Raw genomic sequence first — 22886 nt, 5'->3', positions numbered from 1 at the left:
AAGCAATAACCGACCTTAACCATCTAGCAATGGTCTGCTTTGAAGCTGGCCAGCCTCTTTTATGAACATCATACGAAACCAACAAGTCAGTTTTACGAAACTCCCTCACTCTGTCCACATTATGGTGCAAAGCGCAAACAACATCCAATTTCTTTAATTTGCCCCTAATTTTGACCTCCTCTGGAGGATTAAACACCGGAACCAAAATTTCCTGGTTTAAATGAAAGGTGGAAACCACCTTAGGCAAAAAATTAGGAACTGTTCTCAACACAGCCCTATCATCATGTAATACCAAAAACGGAGACTTGCAAGACAAGGCCCTTAACTCAGATACAGGCCTTGCAGACGTGATAGCCAACAAAAAAGTTAGTTTCCAAGTAAGAAACTTCAGGTCAGCCGACCTTAACAGTTCAAACGTTGTGGTTTCTGTAACACAGATGCCACAAAGGATAAATCCCAAGTAGCCACTGGTTGTCTATAAGGAGGCTTAAGATGGGTAACCCCATGCAGAAAGGTTTGCACCTCCAGCAACAAGGCCATTTTCTTCTGAAAGAAAATGGACAAGGCCGACAACTGCACCTTCAATGACTGAACGCTCAATCCATCCTGTAGAAAATCCAGAAATCTGGAGACTTTAAATCTAGAAGTGTGAACATTTTGTCTCTTACACCATCTAATGTATGTCTTCCAAACCCTATAATAAACCAGTTTCCATGCACTAATAATGGTTTGGATAACTGCGTTTGAGAAACCCTTCTCAAGGTCCTGATAAAGAAAGGGCCCTTGCCTGAGAAGGTGTGGACGAAGTGGCAGACGCCAAGACGCTGTCGACAATCTCAGAATGTTGGAATACCAAGATCTCCTTGGCCAATCCGGAGCTATCAGGATGATGGATACTCCCTGCGTCCTCACTCGCGTGAGGACCCGCGCCAGCATGGGAAATAGCGGGAAGACATATGCCATGTTGAAATTCCAGGGCACTGTCATGGCATCCACCGCCCACGCCAACGGATCCCTGGTCCTCACACAGAACCTGGATACCTGACAATTGTGTCTGGACGCCATTAGGTTCACTTCTGGGAGACCCCAAAGAGACACTATTTCCTGGAATACCTCTGGTTGTAACGCCCATTCTCCCTCCAGGAGATCCGCTCTGCTGAGGAAATCCGCTTCCACATTCCGAATTCCCGGAATGAAAACCGCAGATAAGGCTGGTACATTGACCTCTGCCCACTCGAAGATCCAAGACACTTCCTGCATCACCACCCTGCTGCGAGTGCCTCCTTGGTGGTTCAGATAAGCCACAGCCGTGGCATTGTCCGATTGGATCTGAATGGGAGATCCCCTCAGAACCTCTGTAGAAGGGTCTTCCAGACCGCCCGTAGCTCCAGGACATTGATCGGTAAGGACGATTCCACACTGGACCATAGACCTTGTAACCTCAAATTCAGGGCTACTGCTCCCCAGCCCTTGAGACTGGCATCAGTGGTGACCACCAACCAATCCCATGACCGAAGGGAACGCCCTAACTGGAGAGATTCCACATCCGTCCACCACAGTAAGGAATTCCGAGTCTCTGGTGTTAAGAGAAATTTCTCTATTTTCATGGATTTGGGATCCCCTGATCTTCCATTGGAACGGCCTTGAATGAAATCTGGGGTACTGAAGGGCCATACTGACGTACCGGGGGACTGCAGAATGGTCTATACTAACTGACAAATGTCTCTGGCTTTTGATGCTGGAAGAAATACACGGTGAAGGTGTGTATCCAGAACGACTCCCAGAAACTGAAGCCTCTTAGTGGGGCAGAGCTGGGATTTCAGAAATTAAAAATCCAGCCATGGGACTGCAGAAACTGAATTGTAGCAGACAGATCCTCATGCAGCTTCTCTGCTTTGAACAAAAGGTTGTCAATATATGGGATGATTACAATTCCGCTGAGTCTGAGTGCTGCTGCCATGATCGCCATTATCTTTGTGAACACACTTGGGGCTGTCGGCATCAAGGACTGATGTTCTTCACATATAGGTACGTGCAAATAGGCGTCTTGGATATCCACAGATGCTAGAAATTCTCACGGTTCCAGGCTCAGGAGAACCGTCCTCAAAGATTCCATTCTGAAGTGATCCACCCACAAATGGAGGTTCAGGGACTTCAGGTTCAGAAAAGATCTGAATGAGTTGTCCGGTTTGGGCAACAAGAAAAGAATGGAGTAAAACCCCCTTCCTTTCCTCCCGCGGTACCGGAATCACCACGCCCTTTTCCAGGAGAGACCTTGTTGCCCCCAAAAGGGTCTTTTTTTTAAGCGTGCCTCCCTGGGTAAAGGTGTAGGAAAAAACCTCCTTGGAGGTACGCCCCTCAGGTTGATCCTGTTTCCCTGGGAAAACACATTGAGGACCCAAGGATCCTGGGCCGATAGCGCCCATGCGTTACGGTACAGCGAAAGGCGACCCCCCCCCACTCTGATTCCAGCCCGTCATGTGGAGGGCTTCTCCTCTCCCTTGGAAGCCTGCTTTTTGCAAAGGCACCAAAACGGGACTTGGGAGCTTTACCTTTTCCAGCCACAAATCTTCCTCTACCAGACTGCCCTCTGTAAGAAACACCCCCTCTAGAGGGAACGAAAGAATGAGTGAAAGGCAGAAAACCTGGACGTTCCCTGTTTGGCTGCTGGCGTGGAAAGAAACATGCTCTTTCCCCCTGTTGCCTGTTTAATGAGGGATTCCAATTCAGAACCAAAAAGCAACTCCCCTTTAAACACTAATGCTTCCAGAGACTTCTTGGATTCATTGTCGGCATCCCATGCCTTAAGCCACAAGGCCCTCCTGGCCATCACAGAATGGCGGACACCTTAGAAGCCATTTTGACTCCCTCTTATCCAGCCTCACAGGTGTATTCCGCTGCCGCCTTCAGCTTTCCAGCCAAGGCAAACGCTTCTGAATCCGACTGCAGTAATGCACACAGGGCATTTGCCCACGCCAACATGGCCTTGGAGGCCCAAGCAGAAGCAATAATAGGTCTCAGAGTAAACCCAACACCTTCAAAAACTGCTTTTAAACAACCCTCTAACTTTTTATCTACAGTGTCCTTAAATGCAGCATCCCCTTGCACAGGCAAAGCAGTAGATTTAGACAGTCTAGCGACTGGGGAATCTACCAGTGGGACTTTTTCCCACAATTTTACATGCTCTTCAGGCATGGGGTACATCTTGAACACTCCCTGTTGTGGAGCCTTATCCTTCTCAGACAAATTCAATGCTTAACAGCCAAAATTGAATCAACACCAGGGACAGAGGATTCAATCTCTTCCCACTGATCCCATGACGTCTTCCACACACTCCCCGTCCTCCTCAAAGTATATATATGGGATAGGTAGGGTGGATAAAGGGTGTCTGGGAGAAACCTCAGACTCCTTAGTAAACTGCTCCAGAAAAGCATTACATTTTGTGCACACTTTAAGCAGTGTCCCACTGAGAGGGTGGGAATAGAGCCAACCGAAGGTTGTGAGGATGACAATGGCCTAGGAGATCTTACCAACTCATCTCTCTGTCTGTTCAAAGCCTGTACTAAGGCAGATACAGACCTTCCCAGAGAAGCTGCCCACGCAGGCTCAGGTTGCTCAGCCCTGTGGGCTTTTGTCCCACTGGGCACAGATTCGCATGAAGGGCATATATCTCCATGGTCCATCTGTTCAGGAGTTAATTTAAGCCCGCAAAATCTGCAGTTAATTAACATGGCAGACGCTCTTTCCCCAACACAGCAGCATTACACCTTTCTGTCATAATTTTATCACAGTGCACTAAGTCAGGCGTTTGTACCAAGCTAATTATATATTAGTGTACTTATCTGTCTGACCCTCTGTGGTCACCAGGGATAGCTTTGCCTCAGCAGAAACTTGTCACTCTGTCTGCCGGAAAAATCTCCCTCCAGCTCTGCACAGTGTGGGATGAAAGGGCACCAGGGCAGAGTGAAAGAAGAGACCAAAGTCCCTGCTACAGTGGGGTGGGAGGCTCTTTGGCGCCTTTTTTCCTGTGAGCCTACTGAATGTTTCTTCTTTTCCTGTGTCTCTCCTTCAATGGGGAACACTTGGAATCGCCCAGCTGTGCTGAGCTCCTTTGACAGGCTGCGATCTCCTCAGAGTTCAGCCTGTAAACCCATTGAAGATGGCGGCCGCCATCGCAGGGTGCCCGTCACCCATGATCCCTCCCCATGCAGGGAGCCAGCTCTGGGGTCCCCCAGGGTCCAGGACACCTCACTTGTGAGGAGGTTTTAAGCGCTGTGCTGAGAGACCAGACAGTGTCTCTCAGCACACAGGGAGATGACAGGACGCGCTTCTGTCAGCCCCTGCTGCGCTGTCAGTGTGAGGAAACTTCCTCTGGAAGCCTCACACTGTGTCTGCACGAAGATGTGATGTTAATAAAAAACACCCTAGCTACTGTATAGTACTGTATATACTGTAGCAGCCCTTCAGCATAGTACCCACTCCAGTGGGCACCTAAAACTAACTGAGGAGTGCTGGGATGCAGAAGGGAGGAGCCTGCCTCTCAAAAGTTTAGCATAGGTGTCTGGCTCATTTGGACCCTCCTACATCCCATGGTTGAGCTGTGTCACCAGAATGGATGAGAAAGAAATGCTGTATACCTGGTCTGTCATGTTTGCTCTTCAGTTCTCTGTATTCCAGCCTGCTGCAGCTTGACTGCAGTCATGCTTCCTGAGACTGTGCATTGTTACTAATTGACACCTGTAGTATTCCTAGCGGTGTGAGATCTACTGCAGCCATTAACTCCTTAGTTACCTACTGGGTGGAGTCATGCAAGTTTCCTGCCTCACATGGTTTGCTCCATTCTAAATCTGTTCTAATTCTTGCAGTTCCTTTTTGCTTTACTCACCCAAATCAGTGCAACCCAAGGGGTTTAAGTTCCCAGCCCAAACTAACAGTCACTTGCTTGTGCATTGTCGCTTGTTAGCTCCGTTGCTGTATGAGCTTTACTGGACAACCTCCTGGTTCCAGACCCTTCCAGTCTGCAATTTTCACCTGTTCCTCCCCACAGACTGCTGTATTCCTCCAGTGTCTCCATTCCTGTACTCTATTCATTCTCCGGTTCAAGTCAACCATACTCCAAAACCTGGGTGCCAAATACAGCAGTGGGTTGTGGGTGTTGGTGTGCCATCCACAGCTGCGGGTACATTTCCATAACACCATAAATCCAATGATGGCATGCTTTATACCACCATCAGTGAACATTTGTCACTGCACAGTGTAATCAGATGCTTGAGTGCTGCTCAGTCATGGATACTAAATTCATAAACCTCCCTCTGTACAGCTAGTGTCATTGTTACTTGGTGGCAAGTTTCAATGCTGTAGCAACTGTTGGCGTCCTATGAGTTGTTATATTCCATGGCTGCTGTCCGACATTAGTCCTAAAGCCACTGAACTGTTACAAAGAAGTTCATGACTAGACTTAGACCAATGGAAAAGCAAAGCTGCCTTGTTTATCTGTAATGGGATATGGATACTACAGAGAAGCTCTAATGCCGCCCATACACACTGCGATTCCCGGCAGTGCGATGTGTGCTTTGAGGTGCGCGCTCCCGCGGCACCTCAACGCACAGTACAAAAAGTATGTGCTGCACATACTTTTTTTTTTTTTTTTTGTACTTGCTTTTCATCACATCACATTGCATGCACAAGGCATGCAATGCGATGTGATGGATGCTATTTAAGCCCGGAACACACGCCGGGATCGCAGCGTGTATGGGCAGCTTAACTTCTTTCGAGCAGATTTTATTGTGGCATTGCTAATATAATTAAAAAACCATCAGAAGTTGACTGCACTTTGTTATCTTCATTTACAAATATGAGTGCCGAAACATTCCAATCCACACCCCCCACAATCAGGAAAGACGTACACAGGTTACGCGTGTAACTGAAGCACCAATTCTATCTAAATTAAGCTATGCCACAACGTGATCAGTCTTCCGCTTTTATTATACCCCTTTCACACTGCACCACAGAACCCAGGTAGTTGACCCTGGTCAAAGTGCAGTGTGAAAGCACCTAAGCCTATAACCATGTCAACCAACCCAGGTTTAAATAAAATATAGGGAGTTAAAGCCGGGTGGACCTCTGTTTAATGGGCGACCTGGGTTTAATGTGAACGTGCTGGACCCCGGATCTGACCCAGCTTTGGAATCTGAAAGGGATATTCGATATTCTTGGTCCAGGCTGTAGCTCTTACACATAGTAATATCGAAGAATTGCTATCAAGATTATGATCCGTAAACAAAGTGTACTATTCTTTCTTTTTGTACACATAAATAATATCAAATTTGTACACGCAAGTATGGTCTCTAGGATACATATTTGCTCTCAAATTTCCAAAGGATGTACTGTAGGAAACAACTATAAATAGGAAAGGCAGCAAATTGCAAAGACATAAGCCTCTCCTAGATGTACAGAGAGAATGGGGTGGGGGGGTGACAAAAGGGTCTTTTGTAGCAGTTGCATCATATACTCCAAGATGGCCTTACTTGTGAGCCCCTGGACATTAAACACAAAATACTGTATAGCTAAATCTGACAGATCCAGGGAGAGGATAATCCCCACTGCATGGAGTTCTCACGATCCCTTCAATTGTATATTCACTGAACCAAAAACTCAAAATCCACCCACGCTCAAGTCTTTTATTCAAAATAGACTGAAATAATTTACATTATTTATAATACAAACAGAAATAACTTTATAAATAGTGCAATACAGGTTCTGTATTAAAAAAAAAAAAATAGAAAGAAAGCAAGATTTATTATTTTACTGTTCTTTCGTACAATTGGAAGCAGTTCCACCTTGTGGAAATACACATTAGGCCGAAAATGTATTCAAGCTAATGTCATATGTGCAAATACAGCAAAGACTCCAGCTGTGATTAGAGTCAGTACGGGATGACTTGTAAGGAAGCTCCAGGCGGTTAGTCATTTGGATTGGTCTCTAGAAAAACAGGTCAGTATGTGCTGAATTTTCAGCAGACGTTCTTTTAGAGATCTCATAGAAAGGACAGACAGCTGATATCTGGGATCCACAGGTAAAACAGCCAGGAGCCACCAGCACCACGCTGGCCCACTTGGGGCAACCTGAAATATTAAGAAGAGATCAGATTTATTTTAGGAACAGTTACAAAAAAAAAAAAAAAAAAAATTAAGAAAGAGTTAACATTTTGTCTTAAGGGTTTCAACGTCGGTCCTCAGGACCCCACACAGTGCATGTTTTGTAGGTCTCCTCACAGGATTAAGTGAAATAATTTGCTCCACCTGAGGACCTTTTAAAAAGGTGTCAGTCAGTAATGAGTGCACCTGTAGGGTGACCTGGAAAACGTGAACTGTGTGGGGTCCTGAGGACTGAGTTTGAGAACCACTGTTCTAGGCGATTTTGACTATCTATTGAAAGTCGCCTGGCCCAATCGCAAGGTGTACACAGCCAAGCCTCTGGTTGTATTTTCCACTTATGACTAGGGGTGTGGATCACTGGGACGACAGTCAATAAGACACTAACAAAACATCTTTTTTTTTATTTTGGTGCCTTATTGTTAATGTAATCAGAAGTAAGCTACATTAGTATCCCCTCTTTGCTCACCACTGGCTTGGCACAGGTTACGATTATATTCCACATGGATGAGAACATTGTTATTTTTTTTTTCTTCTTTTAAGTGTCGACCATTGTCATGTTGAACTATCGTCAGGAAACCATTAGTATGTAAGAAAAGGGCCCTTGGTGTTCTCTCACTTTTCTATAAAAAGGAAGTGTTTTTCCTTATTGCAAGTATCTGTGGGAAGGATCATGCACACGTTTGCATGTAAAAATAGTAATGAGTTCCAAGACCAGGAATTGCAGGGCCATCTAGTGGATGAGCTTCACAAAGAACCATTTACAGACTTGCTGGCCAACATTGTATGAAACCAGGAGGAAGACTAAATGGAAGAGCATCACCTACGTCAAGCGCACACACAGATAAGATTAAGATTGTATGTAGTTTTGTCATTTCCAAATCACGTTTTGAGAGGAGGTCTTACAGACTTTAATGTGGGAATAGTCACAGGGTGTGTAAACAAACCCCACCTGTATGTTGTCCTCTCTCTCTGGCATGGAACCAAAGTGGTAGAGAATCTGGCTGCGGAATTTATATCTCAGGTTCTGGAACCAGCGGCAGGCCTGGGTGTAAACTGCGTCATGGAGTCCTCTGAGCTGCTGGAGTTCATCCTCCTCAACCTATGCATGGGAGATACAAGCTGGGATTAATGCTTTAATACTATATTTTGACACCCATTCTCCCATATGGTTACAAGACAAGTTATCCTGGAAAGTTTCAGTCATTAGCCCAACATCGAAATCCCGAATGTGGGGGTGGGGAAAGAGCAACGAAGCCCCTTGTGGGCACAGTGGCTCGCTATACTCCCCACCTATTTTATTCTCCCTCTATGGGGGTCGTGGACTCCTACGAGGGAGAATAGCTATCGCCCATGTGTCTGGCTTTTAGCAGTCGGGATGCCGATGCGCCCTCCTGCACCCAAAAGTTTTAGCCCAAGTTAAACATGTATTCCCCATGTCTTGTGAAGGTGTTTAAACAAGCACCTTATTATATTTGCTTTGCTCTCTAATGCTTTAAATAAAACAGCTGCCTGCATGGTATAGTATAACAGATAATAATAATCATAGAAAAATTAATTAGTGTTATTAGTCAGCCATATGAGTATTAATGCTGCATACCTGAATATCTGTCAAGTACTCAATGTCTGCAGTGCAATAGCCATCTCGCATTCCGCGCTTTAAGACAGAAAACCTCTTTCCACCAATTGTATCAACCACTGAGCGTCCATCAGGCAAGAAATGAACGTTCCGGATTTCTAGCATGCAACCATAATCCGCAAAGCTAAAAAAAAATTAAAAAGGGATACAGTGTTACACACAGAAAAATAAATAAATAAATTTTATTAAATAATAAAATAAAGGGTTCTACTATTCTTAGCTAGAAAATCGTTAAGTGGCTAGAAAACAATTCTGCCAAAGTGATAAATTATTCAATAAGAACAAATTTATTATAGGAGTGTGACATAATTCTGTAAGCAGAAGACCTTTAGAACATGGGCCATTGTTTAGTTATGCAGTATCATGCGGTAGATGTATCACACCTGAGACCAGGCATGTCAAAACTACAGCCCTCCAGCTGTTGTGAAACTACACATCCCATCATGCCTTGCCACAGTTTTGATATTAGGGAATGCTAAAACTATAGCAAGGCATGCTGTGATGTGTAGTTTCACAACAACTGGAGAGCCACAGTTTGGACATGCCTGCCTTAGAGAAGGATCAGCAACCTGTCATTTCTGAAACAAAGCCTGTAAAATGATTGGTTGGTACTTCCTCTCTTCAAAGTATGATACAGCACCCCTATAAAGAACAGAAGCTTAAGTCCGTATAAATTCTAACTCTTATTGAAACATTAAGATCAAGCAAACAAGGTTTGTATACAGCTCTGGGGTTGGGAAATACCCAACAGCGCAGTCATACATATTTTTGCTCTATGAATATACGTGTGAAGTAATGCGCGTCCGCTCGCCACGCTTCAGGCTCGGTGGGTGGGGGGGAATTTAACATAGTAAGTACCCATCAGGGTGGGTATACAATTAAAAATCAGGTCTGTGGGGGCATTTGGTCGCATCGCATGCGATTTGGTCGCATGTGATGGACCCGATTTCATACAATTGAAATCGGTGGTGCCCTGCTAGGATACAAGTACCGTTTTTTCTTTACATCACCCCTATAGAGTATAATATTTCATGGAAAGCAGTTATTTAGATTATAGATACCAGAACTGTACCTGTTGTCTGGGTTGCTAATACACATCCCAAATTGCTTTGTACCAGTTTCCATGCATCTTCGAATCATCAATCGATATCGAGGCTCGAAGACATGAAGAGGGCAAGGCACAGTCGGATACGCCATTGTGCACACAAATATAGGCACATTTTTTGTTAAACTAAAGACAATAAAAACAAAGAGGGGAAAGTTTTAGATCACAGAGCTATATAAATTAAACTTACTTATTTAAGAGACAGTCAAATGAGATCATATACTGGTCAGACACCATTTGGAAGTATTGGATATTTATATAGTAATTAGGTGAACCACTCATGATAGATTCCAATGCACTTTGAGGTAAAAATCAATACTACATCATTAAGTTATGGGAGGTTCATGAACAAAATAAGTCGTCTCCATTACACTAAAAATAGCTGTGAGAATCCTGGATGGTGCAATGGTTAGTTGGCATTACAGCCTCACTGCATGGACGTCTACAAGTCCATTCTCACCAATGCCCTAAACCAGGGATTGGGAACCTTCAGCTGTTGTTGGACTACATATCCCAGCAAGCCCTGCAAAAGTTTTAGCATGGCCAAATAGTAAAACTGTAGCAGGACATCCTGGGATGTGTAGTCCAACAACAGCTGGAGGGCTGAAGGCTCCGCATCCCTGCCCTAAACGGTGCAACATTTGTATAGCCTTGTTGTGCTTGCGGGCATTTCCTCCCACAATCCAAATGACATTTGATAGCATAAATGGCTTGACAATTCTGCAGCATAGCAATTGTTAACGACCCGCTCTATAGTATAAATAGACTGTGCCTGTCCAGTCTATCCTTACTTGCGATACCAGCCTCGCATCAGTATTCCAAGCCCCGTAACAGATTTTGGCTAACTTTCCTTACGATTTGACAATCTAGTCAAAATCCACAAATCATTTTGTTATTAAAAGAAAACACTAGAGGTTATTGCTTTATCAGTGCAAACATGATACACTTGTATGGTGTCTATGTCCACATGTCAACATAGACCCCATAAAAAGTTAAAAACTCATGTTGACCATGTGTCACCGTCGACCATTTGTGATTGACCTAGACCAGGGCTGGGCAACACCGGCCCTCCAGATGTTAGTGAACTACACATCCCAGGATGCTTTGCATTAGTTTTGCTATGTGGCCATGCTGAAACTGATGCAAGGCATGCTGGGATGTGTTCATCAACATCTGGAGGGCCGGTGTTGCCCAGCCCTGACCTAGACCGTAACCATGGGATCCCTACATTGTGCAGTGGTGCCAAACTTTCCAGTACCCTCTACAATGACAGTGAGCACCTATCCTGGGATTCCCCAGACTGCCGCAGCAGGGTGCTGCACCATCTTATGTCTTAGCAGGCTCGGTCTCTCCGGATTCAATAATGGGAAGAGGCATGGTGGTGGTGCCAGAATGTCTCAGCAGGCTAAACATGGCCACACCTCTGCCCAGTAATGCATCAGCGAAGGCTCAGACTGAGCCTGCTAGTACACAAGATGGAACAGGGGTGGAGAGATGAGGCAGACACCCTCGCTAGAATGTCTTGGTCAGATTCATAAAGAGGGTGACAACGGAACTACTACATACTGAAGCGCATTTGTGTAGAGAATCACATAGGGAGGGGGTTATTAAAGCTAATGAAAATGAAGTGGTGTTACCAATAGTTACCAAGCAGATTCTAGTTTCTAGGATGCAATAGATCAAGGACAGACACAATCTGATTCTTACTTGTTATAAGCCTTAGTAAATCTATCCCCTAGTGGAGAGCATGGCAGAAAGATGCAGCTGGGTTATGTAGGCGTTCTTTGACCCTCATTCAGTGATTGTATATTGCAGTGTAAATGATTGCGGCTTTAAAAAAACCCTGAAGCTTTCTTACTAAATCTCTCATCCAATTACATTTCACCCAGAGAGTCTCCATATCCAGACTTATATACAATAATACCAACGCATTGATGTACTACGGTGTTGTACAGATTCTTGTATAGGTCACTATGTCCAACAAACACATCTTTAAAAAAAAAAAAAAAAAAACAGATTGTCAAGTCCTTAATGTTAAGCTTAGATAAAAAGAAACTTACTTAGATAGCTCAAAAGTTTCCTCGTCATGTAGCCTTTTCCTCTCAGCGAGCTCTTCAGAGAGATACTGGTTAATTAACTCCTCCAACAAGTAGGTTACATTGTAGATTCTGTGCGCTAGGTACTAAAATAAGAAATAAAAATATATAAATATTATCTAGAACCAAAACATACTTCCAATTACACCCCCCTCCCCCTGTTTGTTCATTGATGATTTTTAAATAGTTCTATTTGTATCACTTCTATTTTTTATTTATTTTTATAATCATTGTTACTTGTAGCACTTTCTCCACATCAGCCTTTTGCACAGTATGATAGACCGACAATTATTACTATGAAAACTCACCTCTGTTAAACTTTGTTTACATAAGGGACACTGAGGGGTGTGATCCAAGCAGCGTTCCAAGCACTTCTTGCAGAACGTATGGCCACAAGGTGTGGTTACTGGCTCATAGAATAATCTGAAATCATCAGTTTTGAAACATTAACTATGCTTTAGCACAAAAAAATATATATATAATAACACACACAACCCACTATTCTGATGGTAATCATTACAGAATGGTAAAAATAATTGACAGCAATAGCTGTATAAGACATTACTCCAATTGGATGAATAAAGGAAACATTTACTGCAAACCCCACACAATTCATAAAACTTTGTGTTATGGAAGAGTCTGCTTTACCCAGCAGATCGGATACTGACCTCATACAAAGGGAGCACTCAAAGTCACTTCCATCAATCAGCGACTGCAGGATGGATGGGTCAGCTAGTAACATGGACAGGTCTTCAGAGCCTTCTAGAACACAAATAATGCTTGTCTGTAGCATTTTATAGTTTCATTTGTTCAGACTTACAAAAAAGGCTTATGTCGGTAACTCGTTTTATTCTGTATTAGAACATGATTATAACTGTTAATCAACAGTAACAAACAGGGTAATAAAATGCTTAAGAAGATCAATATCACGCAGAAGCATTGTTCAAGTGTTTCTGAATGAGAACATTTATCTTAAGAAATACGGGGATGGCAAATACAAGTCTTATAGTAGTGTGCATCTCAGGTCTCTATCTTCCACTGATATGGTGTTCTTGGGCTATGAAACCAAGTCTACAAACAGGGTCCATGGGGTCAGAGAGGTGTTTGACTATGCACTGCATATGGGTGAATAGACATTTAGGAGAAAATAATGTGGAAACTATTACAGCAGACTTGAATACAACTCTGCATCAGCTCCCTAAGGGGTATATTCAATGCATGTCGAAACTTGCCGAAAAGACAGCCGTTTTCGACATGAATAGAACGGAAGAGGTTCTGATCTATTCAATGCTAGCTGGGGTTTTTGGGCAGGTCGAAATGTTCCAACCTGCCGAAAACTAGGTGGATTGACGGAATAGCCGCTAATCTACCTGTTTTTGACAGAAACGGCAAAACCGAAGGCCATGTTTCCGGCAATCTCAATCGGACATAAAAAAGATGCCATATTGAGGCAGGGAGGACGGCGCGGGGTGAGCAGCAGCTTACAGGGCGCGGCCCTCCTGTCTGCCGCCCGCACCCTCCACCTGCCCCGCCTCCGGGCCAGGTGAGAGCAGCTCACCTGGCCCCGTTCACCTCCTGCTGCCGTGCTCACCCGGTCCCCGTGGTGGCCGGGTGAGCATCAATCAGTGCTCAAATCCGACATCCTGATCCGGCATAAATGTAATATATATACACACACACACACACCTTAGTCTACTAAGACATTATATCCTCATTAAGTCTTTCTTTCTACCCAACAAACAAAATATTTGAAGCAATGCATTCTTCTATAAAATAACAAGTTACAGTTCTTACCTTCATGCCTTATATGCTTCTTTCTGCCATCCTCCCATATATTTGCATCTTGCTCGGAGAGAGAGAGTTTTCTTTTGAGCAGGGCACCGGTTTCCTGGCTGGATAAGAGCGGTTCTGAAGATACCCTTTTCAAACTGTCCACTCTTTCCTTCCCATCATTACAGTGCAAAGCACAAGCAGACTGTGTACGGTGCAAACCACTGCTGGACAGGCTCTTCAATGGTTTGGGCACGTCCTCGTCCTGTCAGTTAAGAGTAAAATCATATAAGAGTTGTTCTCGAGTAACATGTGGTATAGTGACTTCTAGCATACATAGTAATATAACAGAGCAACCTTTACAAAATATAAAATGGCAACTACAGCACTTCTACAGGGAGGAGAACAGCCATGGATGACAGGTGTAGCCACCAACGTTATCTGGATGTGATGCATGTCAAGTGACAATAATCAAAATAAGAAGCCCAATAGAGATTACCTGCTCCAGGTCGGTTTGCAAGCGATAAGAGGTTTCTTTATTATCAGATCCTAGCACAAAAGGTTTCATTGGCAAATTTGGCAAAGGTGTTATTTCAAGAGCCTTCAATATACCATCTACAGTTTCTGGGACGGGAGAAAGAAATTCACGCAGGATCTGCAAAAAAATAAATAAATGCATCAGTCCAATTCTATGATCATGGTCAGAAGAGTATATAGGTTAACATTTTCTGCACTGGATTATTTTACACTGTGTATATATTGCGCAGTGTTATTTATAAGTATGTAACATATATACTCGAGTATAAGCCTTTTTCAGAACATTTTCGGGTCGACTTATACTCGAGTATATACAGTATTTTGGGATGCATCTTTAAATACACACCAGCAGCTGCATACATTGCGAGGTACTTGTGTAGTAGCACTGCATCCATCGCATCGCAGACCATAAGGCATGCGATGGTATGTGATGCGACGAGATGTCCCCCAATGTCATACAATGTTAAAATTGTATAGCATTCACGACTTTAGCAGAATACTCGGTGGTCTCATACTATAAATTAAATACCTCTAAAACTGAGGCTTTGCCGATACAATTTCCCGCAAACCTCCTACGAACCTTGAAATCCTTGTATGACTACTCTTGGCAAGATAGAAGCCTTAAGTACCTCGGAATTCAGCTCACTCCGAAAACCTCAGACCTGATATCCACTAATTACCTCCCCCTTTTACGTAAAATCTCCCTAATGCTTACTGACTGGACGATGCATCATATATCATGGGCAGGTCGCATTGCCTCATTGAAAATGATGGTCCTTCCAAAAATACTATATTTATTCCGCACGATCCCTATTCTCCTCCCCAAAGCCTTGATTTCTAAATTTAATACGATCCTTATAAAATATGTTTGGAGGGGGAAAAAGCCAAGGTTGGCTCGCTCTACAATGTCGCTCCCAAAATCCAAGGGAGGCCTGGCATTTCCAGACTTGCGCCTATACCAATTGGCATGCATCCTCTCACCCCTTAGTGCTTGGTTTGTAGAAAACGACCCCAAACCATGGGTCCGATTGGAAACGGGTCTAGTGTACCCTCTCCCCTTAGCTGACGTCCTCTGGCTTCCAGAACCAGAGGGTCATCAGTTTATAACTCAATCGGTGGTGGTCCACTCGGCACGCAGGGCATGGCTGGAACTAGCTTCAAAAATAGGCAAAAACCCCCTCCCATCACTCAACCTGTCAATGAAGGGTCTAGCGTCCCTGATCCCGGACTTGAATCTAGACGTCTGGGTAGCGGGCGGTTTAGCATCCCTTAATGAAGCTACCGATGATGGCTGCCTTTTGCCATTTAACCAACTCCAATCCCGCTTCTCCTTACCACACAGGGACTTCTATAAATTCTTACAAATCCACCACTGGCTATTTAGCGTAACACAACCCCCCCATAAAATTGTTGCAACCCCAAGGTACCTTCGTGACTTACTAGATAGGGCGGACAGTAAAGGCGGTGTCAGCAAATGGTATAACACCATTGTAGACCTTCACTCTCCCCAAAAATTGAATGCCTTGGTGAGGTGGGCCAATGACCTCTCCTGCTCGATAACAGACGAAGAATGGCAGGGGGTATTTCATACATGCTTTCAGGTATCCAGATGCATATCGCACGTGGAGCACTTCTATAAGTTGTTACATCGTATGTATCTTACCCCTGCCAGGCTTCACTCTATTTGGCCAACCCACCCCAATTTATGCTGGCGGAACTGCGGCGGTGTGGGTACATTGTATCATACATTGTGGTCCTGTCCTGCCCTTGACCCCCTTTGGTCAGCAGTGTTCACCCTTATATCTGAGGTCCTAGGCTACCGTGTTATCCCTCAACCTAAGCTTGCCTTACTGCATATTTACTATGGTGCTCTACCCCCAGGTGATAAGTACGTAATGGGCCAAATACTGGTATCGACTAGGCTACTGATTGCTCACCACTGGCGTTCCACCCAAGTCCCTACCTTGCCAGAGGTTGAACATGCAGTACATTCTCATTATGAATATGAAACTGCGGGCCTACTCTTCTCTGGCGGCCCGCCCAACCATGCCCTTAGATGGTACCCCTGGAGTGCATATAGATCCCTCCATCCACTGAGATAGTCCAATTAACCAATTAGTCAATCAGTCCTGAGGTAGCTCCCCTGAAACGAGCATGTGCACATCATGTGAGCCTTCAAGATGTTAGCAAACTCCATCATAATTACCTCTTTTTCAAATACCAGGCATATGTATGTATGTGAATGTTAGTATAAGCTTACTACTACACGTCGTTATGTAACATTTTATTTTTTATGTATCTCCTTTTCGCCTAGCAACACAGTACTGTAACCTTGTGATTGTGTCCTCTTCCCTGATCCCCCCCCCCTCTCTATATACATTTGAAAAGTTAATAAAAATTCAATTTTGAAAAAAAAAAAAAAATTGTATAGCATTGTATATGGCATACAATGCGATGCGATTTTAAAAATTGTATAAGCACCCTAATGGGGGCTTACAATGTTAAATGCACCCTCACGCCACCTCCACTATGAACCTGAACCCGAACCGTGGCGAGCGCAGCGAGCCCACGAGGGGCGGCGGTACGCGTCCTACGACCTTTTCATACCCCCACTATCCACGTCAGCGTGGAGTTGATTATACATAGCGTGGCGAGCGCAGCGAGGGGATGCGGAATACATGTAAAGTAATACGCGTGTGCTCGCCACGCTTCGGGCTCGGTGGCTCGCCAACCTATATAAAGTCAACTCCATGCCGACATGGATAGTGGGGGGTATGAAAAGGTCAGAGGACGCGTACCGCCACCCCTCGCGGGCTTGCTGCGCTTCGGGTTCACGTTCATACTGGGGGTGGATTTAACATTGTAAGCCCCCATTAGGGTGCTTATGCAATTAAACATCGTATAGAGGTCTTATACAATTTTAAAATCGCATCGCAGTGCATCGGGTGTATGGCATGCAATGCGATTATATGGTGTGCGACCAAATATCGTGGGCGCCGTGCTAGTACACAAGTACCCATTGCAAATTATAGGGAAAAAAAAACCAGAGCAATAATTTTATAACTGATCATTAGAACGGAATATGTATACTAAAAAAAGATGCATTTAAGCTTTATTTAACCCTTTGAGGGATCCTTAGTATATCTGCTAAAAATGCCAGCGCCGCTCAAATAAACAGACATACAGCCAAGTCAATTGAAGTTTAGTTAAATATTGCATCCATTCCCAAACTTTTTTGGAACACAGCACCTCGGGTATTAGATTTGTTTTCACAGCATCCTCAGGCCAAAAGTTTCTTATTGATAAATTTAGAAAAAGTTTCAATTAATTACATTTTCATCCTTATGTTTCATTATGTGGTGAGTAACAGGATACACTTCTGTTTGTTCACATAGTTTATGATTGACAGCCGACACAGATTTTGACAATTAAATGGACCATAAATAATTTGAATGGTCCACCAAACCTGGGCAACCCTGCAAGTGGCATGTGGCATCCTAGGGTGCCACTTCGCACAACTTAGGAACCACTGTTTAGAGTTCTACGGTGGGGAATAGACTTGCGTGAACAAACGGAAGGGAATGGTCCATTACCTTTTCTACCTCTGTCATGGCAGATGTAAACTCTTCATCAACAGCCAAGCACTGTAGATAAGTCGTCAATGATTCATACAGATTTCCTGTGTCCTGAAGAATTTTGGCTTTTCTAAAGTAGACCTTAAATGAAGCAAGCACAATGGTTGCAATGAAATCCATACAAAGGAAAAGGTCAAAGCACAATAACCTTAACCAAAAAAAAAAACAGACATTCCTCCTTTGCTTCTATATAATAGCAGAACTATGATGGTTCATGTACATGTGGTAGGGAATTTAGATTGTAAGCTCCACTGGGACAGGGACTGATGTGAATGTTAAAATATTATCTGTAAAGCGCTGCGGAATATGTACACGCTATATAAGAAACTGTGGTACTTGTGTTGTTTCATGGCGCCCTGCGTCTGTGTCCAGCTGCGGGGCTGAAAACTCCATGCCAACGTGTATAGTTTGTACCCCCACTATCCACGTTGGCATGGAGTTGATTTTAGATAGCGTGGCGAGCCACCGAGCCCGCAGCGTGGGCGAGCCAAAGTACACAAGTACCGAAACTGTTAATAAAATAAAAAATAAATAAGGTTCCAGACAATTGTTAGACAGTCAATTGGTCAGGCCAAGACAATCATGATCCAGAACACAGACTTGTTCATACTTAACCACCCCAGTGGCTATAGAGGGAGAACAGAATATTGGACCCGAAGCAAGCCCTGACAGGGGACACATACAGTGTGCCTGTACACATATTAAATTGACTTGTGTCGTTAATTTTGTCAATGTCTAATTTTTGGTGTCGACCTATTCACTGGTTATTGCGTATGGGGAAAGACATCTCAATATGTAATGTAGCAGAAGAAAATCTCTACATTCTAAGTTAGATCTAGGAAATATCAGAATCTACTCAGAAACCTAAAAGTGAAAAACGCAATACGCAATATACACCCTACCTAAGAACCACTTGCCATTATTTTTGCCCATGCCACATCGGTTGGCACAAATTTCCAAGCTCAGTCACATTTCTTGTGTTTAGTCCATAGAACAGCTAAACCGCCTGATCGCTAATATGACTGCACATTACATATTTGCATTAACCATTAAATGGACCTAATAAGGTTTGCACTGTGTAGAGATTATAGTACCCTGCGCCATGTATAAAATGTTGCTCTTAAAAAGTAAAATATGCGCCCTCCTTACTAATCGGGTACAGGGTGCTGGAATGAAAACTATCCATGTTGGGCAGCACAGACAGTGTAATGGTTAGCATTACTGCCTCACAGTGCTGAGGTCATGGGTTTGATTCCCACCATGGTCCTAACTGTGTGGAGTTTGTATATTCTCCCTGTGCTTGCGTGGGTTTTCTCCGGTTTCCTCCCACAATCCAAAAAAATACTGGTAGGTTAATTGGCTTCCAATAAAATTAACCCTACAATGAATGTGTGTGTGTATACACACATGTGGTAGGATATATTAGAAGCGCCACTGGGGCAGGGCCTGATGGAATTGTTCAAATGTCTGTAAAGCAATGCGTAATATGCGTGCGCTGTATAAATAAATGGTCATAAATAGTGTGTGGACCAACTATGAAAGGTGAAACCATGGGAGAAGTGGAACTAAAACAAATGCTTAGAATAATCACCTCTGGCCAGTTGTGCTGTTTGGAGAGAACAAAGTCCAGTTCCTTGTGAGCTTTGCCATATTGAAATAGTGCAGCATAGGACTCCGCTCTGTAAACACGTAGTATCAAATCATTGGGATCTGCAAGAGTGAAACAGGCACAAATAAGTATCCGGAGTGGTCAACAGTCCAAGCAAAGGATTAAATCAAAACTTGCTAGAGCAAAGTATTCGTACATTTCCACCAATCAGGGACTGCAGGTAAAATGACAGTTTCTGAATGTGAATCGTAATGCACATGGGCAATGCCCACAGCAGTCATTACATAAGTGTGGAAGCCGTGCTACGGCAAACTTATTTTTTCCTAAAATCAACACCAAATTTCCACAGTACCAGGGCACAGCAACCCTAGTATCATTTACTAGATAACACACCTTCAACCAAAGGCATTTTTAGCTGTTATTGTATACTGCAAAAAAAAAGAAAAAGGAATTGCAGATGAAGAGGTTTTAGATCTCCTTTACACATATGATGCTTCATCCTCCCCCTCCTTTCAAGCTCCCCCAACATGAGAGATATGTAATGCTGGTTGTGTAAGACATGACATCACTAGTTACTTCTTTCATAACCAATAGTCATGTGACTTGGAGGTGGAGCTGCTTTTCTAGGGAGATTCCAAACCATGTTTCCGAAAACAACACCCCTATCGGATGCCTAGTACCTCTGTATATTGCTGACCACAGTTTACACAAAACTGACTGTAATCCCCGTTTAGTACTGCCATTAACAAAACCCAGTATACAGTATAAAGGATCTATATAACAAATATACTGCTACACAAGACGTATGCTGTCTCGAAGTTCACCAAAGTGCAGAACGACGTGCCAGATTTTCCAAAAAGTCTCCCACAACCACACCCGCTAAAAGCTTTACCAAAGAATTATGCACAGTCTGCCCATGATGTAAAGGAAAACTATTTCCAAATCCTTTCACTCGTAAAATAAAAACCCATAAGAAAACCAACCATTCTGCCATGGAATTGAATGCATTGCGGTTACTCTGTGGTGAATTACAACGGAGGATTAGAGTAGGAGACAGGATGACCAATGACGATTCAGGTTCCTCTCCTCAAGTGCCCCCGACAGGCCTTGTATTAACTCTTTCACACAATTTAGCCAATACTATAGCACCAATGTAGTAAGCATTGTGTTCCAGGCAATATATCTTACAGGACTTCAGCTGTTTGCAGAACACGTTTGTTAAATGCTTAAAACATAGTCTTCAGAACCCAGTCAGCATAGAGTAGTATCATCACTCATAGCAAACAGAGATATGCCCAATAATGACCTCACTGTACTTAATTTGCACTAAAACATATTGTATTGACCAGGCAGCAGTAGGACAATATGTCCCGTGGTCAGATGGGTTCATGTGGCAATGTCAGCTGGTTATTCAGCTTACTGACTGATACTTACACCCACAAATACAACCAAAGACTTACACTTCCAATAACTCTATAGGGTCCCAGAAAGGAACCAGTGTGTAGTTCCTCCTCAGTGATATTCTGCAACTGATCATGCACTGCTCCACAGTATAGGTGGCCATACACAGGCAGATTTATCTTCAGATCTTTCTGGTTGGAACAAAAACATGGTTATGGATGAGAGCAAATGACAGTTGACCATTTGCTTGGAAATGCTGGAAAACTGTCACTCATCCATAACCATGTTTTTGTTCCAACCAGCCAGATCTGAAGATAAATCTTACTAGTGTAGGGGCACCTTTAGGCCTAAACCTGGAGATTATGGATTGGTATTTCGAATACCCCTTTCACACAGAAAAGCTAATGATTGGGTTAAACATTTCTACCTGGTAATTTGTTGCTACATACGGGTCAACCTGGATAGAAATCCACACGTCTTCAACCCAGGGTCGAAGACCCGGGCATTATGGCCTGGGTTGACCCTTTCACACAGAATACCAGCAAATTATAGGATAGGTATGATTTACCTGGTAATTAGCTATTCTGCGTGAATTGGAGGGGCAGTCTGGTACCTGCAAAACAAACCAGAGTGCCGAGTAAAAGCCAGGATTTAGGAGCCATTCTGTCTGAAAGGGGTATAAGCAACCAGTTGATCCTTTACTCAAACCTACAGGTAAAGCTTGGTGCCCTGCAAAGGAATATTGCCAGAAAAGAAAAACAATGTACAGTGCACACACTGTAGAACAACAATAACCTGCAGGAAAAGGACATGGGAGGGCTATAAGCATAGCTGTGCTACTACACCAGCGAAGAGCCACATACCCCCATAGACTACACCAGCGAAGAGCCACATACCCCCATAGTCAATGTCCCCGTCCCCGGGCAGTGCTGCCACCCCCACGTCAGATCCCCTCAGCCATGCAAATGTCACTGTGATGACCACAGCCAGTGCTGCCAACACAGCAAATATCCACACACTGCTGTAAAGGTGATGCCCCCGGGCAGTGCTGCCAACCCCAGTGCAGATCCCAACATCCGTACTGTCACCATGATGCCAGGCGGGCAGTAGCATGCAGGGTAAGGTGCCCGTGCTGGGAGTTACCTGTGTCCATGGCCAGGCGGATCGTGCGCAGGGCCTCTTGATGCTGCCCGGAGCCCAGTAGTTCAGCGATGTCACGGTGCTGCCAGTCCCGGCTCCCGTGAAAACACCGATCCGCCAGCTGTCGGAGCAGCACGCAGGTCCGGCGAGGAGGGCAACCCATGTCCCCCTGGCACACCCGGCAGCGCCTCCTCGGCTCTCCCCTCAGGCAGGGCCAGCAGTACGTGTGCCCGCACTGGGCGGTCACCGGGTCACGGAGGAAGCCCCCACAGCCCGGGCACAGCAGCTTCCCTACGGTCGAGGGTCCCTCCGCAGTGCCCCCTCGGGCCGACCCTCTGTACTGGCGCAGCAGGCACTCCACCAGCCCGTCTAGCTGCAGAGGCCCAGCAGAATCCAGGGCTTCCTTCAGCGCCGCCATCCCGCAGCGGGGTCCCGACATGTCTGGGGTTGAGCTGTGTCACCAGGAACTCGGTAACATACAGCAGCCAGAGCCTGCCCGCGTCCCCGCCTCCTCTTACATAAGAACTGACCATGTGACTAGCGCCAGCACTTCCCATTGGCTGCAGCACCAGAGCTGGTTACAAAACACGCTGCGGCCCTCTGCCCAGTTTCATAACAGCACAGCCAGGCCTGGGCGGGATCTGTGGGTTACGTGACTCTGTACACTGAAGTCATCACCATACTCAGTCATCATCACCATCATAATAATGCTAAGTGTTCCTGACCCCGCCTCCTTCTTCACAGGATGAAAATAACTAAAGGCCCCCATTAGTCCGACTTGTCCTAAGGACAAGTCGGAC

General features: G+C 44.5%; 1 protein-coding gene across 2 annotated transcripts; it reads right to left on the bottom strand.

The window, feature by feature from the left end:
* Positions 1 to 6666: 6666 nt before the first annotated feature.
* LONRF1 (LON peptidase N-terminal domain and ring finger 1) lies at positions 6667 to 22615 on the bottom strand. Of its 2 annotated transcripts, none has more exons than XM_083170126.1 (12): positions 22090 to 22615; positions 19528 to 19646; positions 17895 to 18017; positions 14264 to 14419; positions 13789 to 14029; positions 12663 to 12753; positions 12303 to 12417; positions 11959 to 12080; positions 9866 to 10024; positions 8755 to 8917; positions 8107 to 8256; positions 6667 to 7124 (listed from the first exon to the last, which is right to left on the bottom strand). In XM_083170126.1, the coding sequence occupies exons 1-12, from the start codon at positions 22523 to 22525 to the stop codon at positions 6966 to 6968; spliced, it is 2034 nt and encodes a 677-aa protein (XP_083026252.1). In that variant the 5' UTR covers positions 22526 to 22615; the 3' UTR covers positions 6667 to 6965. The 2 variants fall into 2 exon arrangements, with proteins under 2 accessions (XP_083026252.1, XP_083026244.1); XM_083170118.1 differs by having other exon boundaries at positions 12663 to 12756; positions 22090 to 22614.
* Between the last annotated feature and the right edge of the window lie 271 nt (positions 22616 to 22886).

Source organism: Crinia signifera, chromosome 1 (assembly GCF_055691185.1).
Source record: "Crinia signifera chromosome 1, ASM5569118v1, whole genome shotgun sequence".
Taxonomy (NCBI): Eukaryota; Metazoa; Chordata; class Amphibia; order Anura; family Myobatrachidae; genus Crinia; species Crinia signifera.
The sequence above is the reverse complement of the archived record's forward strand: the minus strand, read 5'-3'. Positions and strand labels throughout refer to the sequence as shown.

What these genes read in the sequence shown, in the direction of transcription:
- LONRF1 (XM_083170118.1), bottom strand. Translation starts at nt 22,525, where the DNA reads ATGTCGGGACCCCGCTGCGGGATGGCGGCGCTGAAGGAAGCCCTGGAT. An exon ending in CCATGACAGAGGTAGAAAAG is followed by an intron (nt 14,420 to 17,894) that starts GTAATGGACCAT and finishes ATTTTTTTGCAG; the next exon opens with ATCCTGCGTGAATTTCTTTC. An exon ending in GAAGCATATAAGGCATGAAG is followed by an intron (nt 12,757 to 13,788) that starts GTAAGAACTGTA and finishes TTTGTGTTCTAG; the next exon opens with AAGGCTCTGAAGACCTGTCC.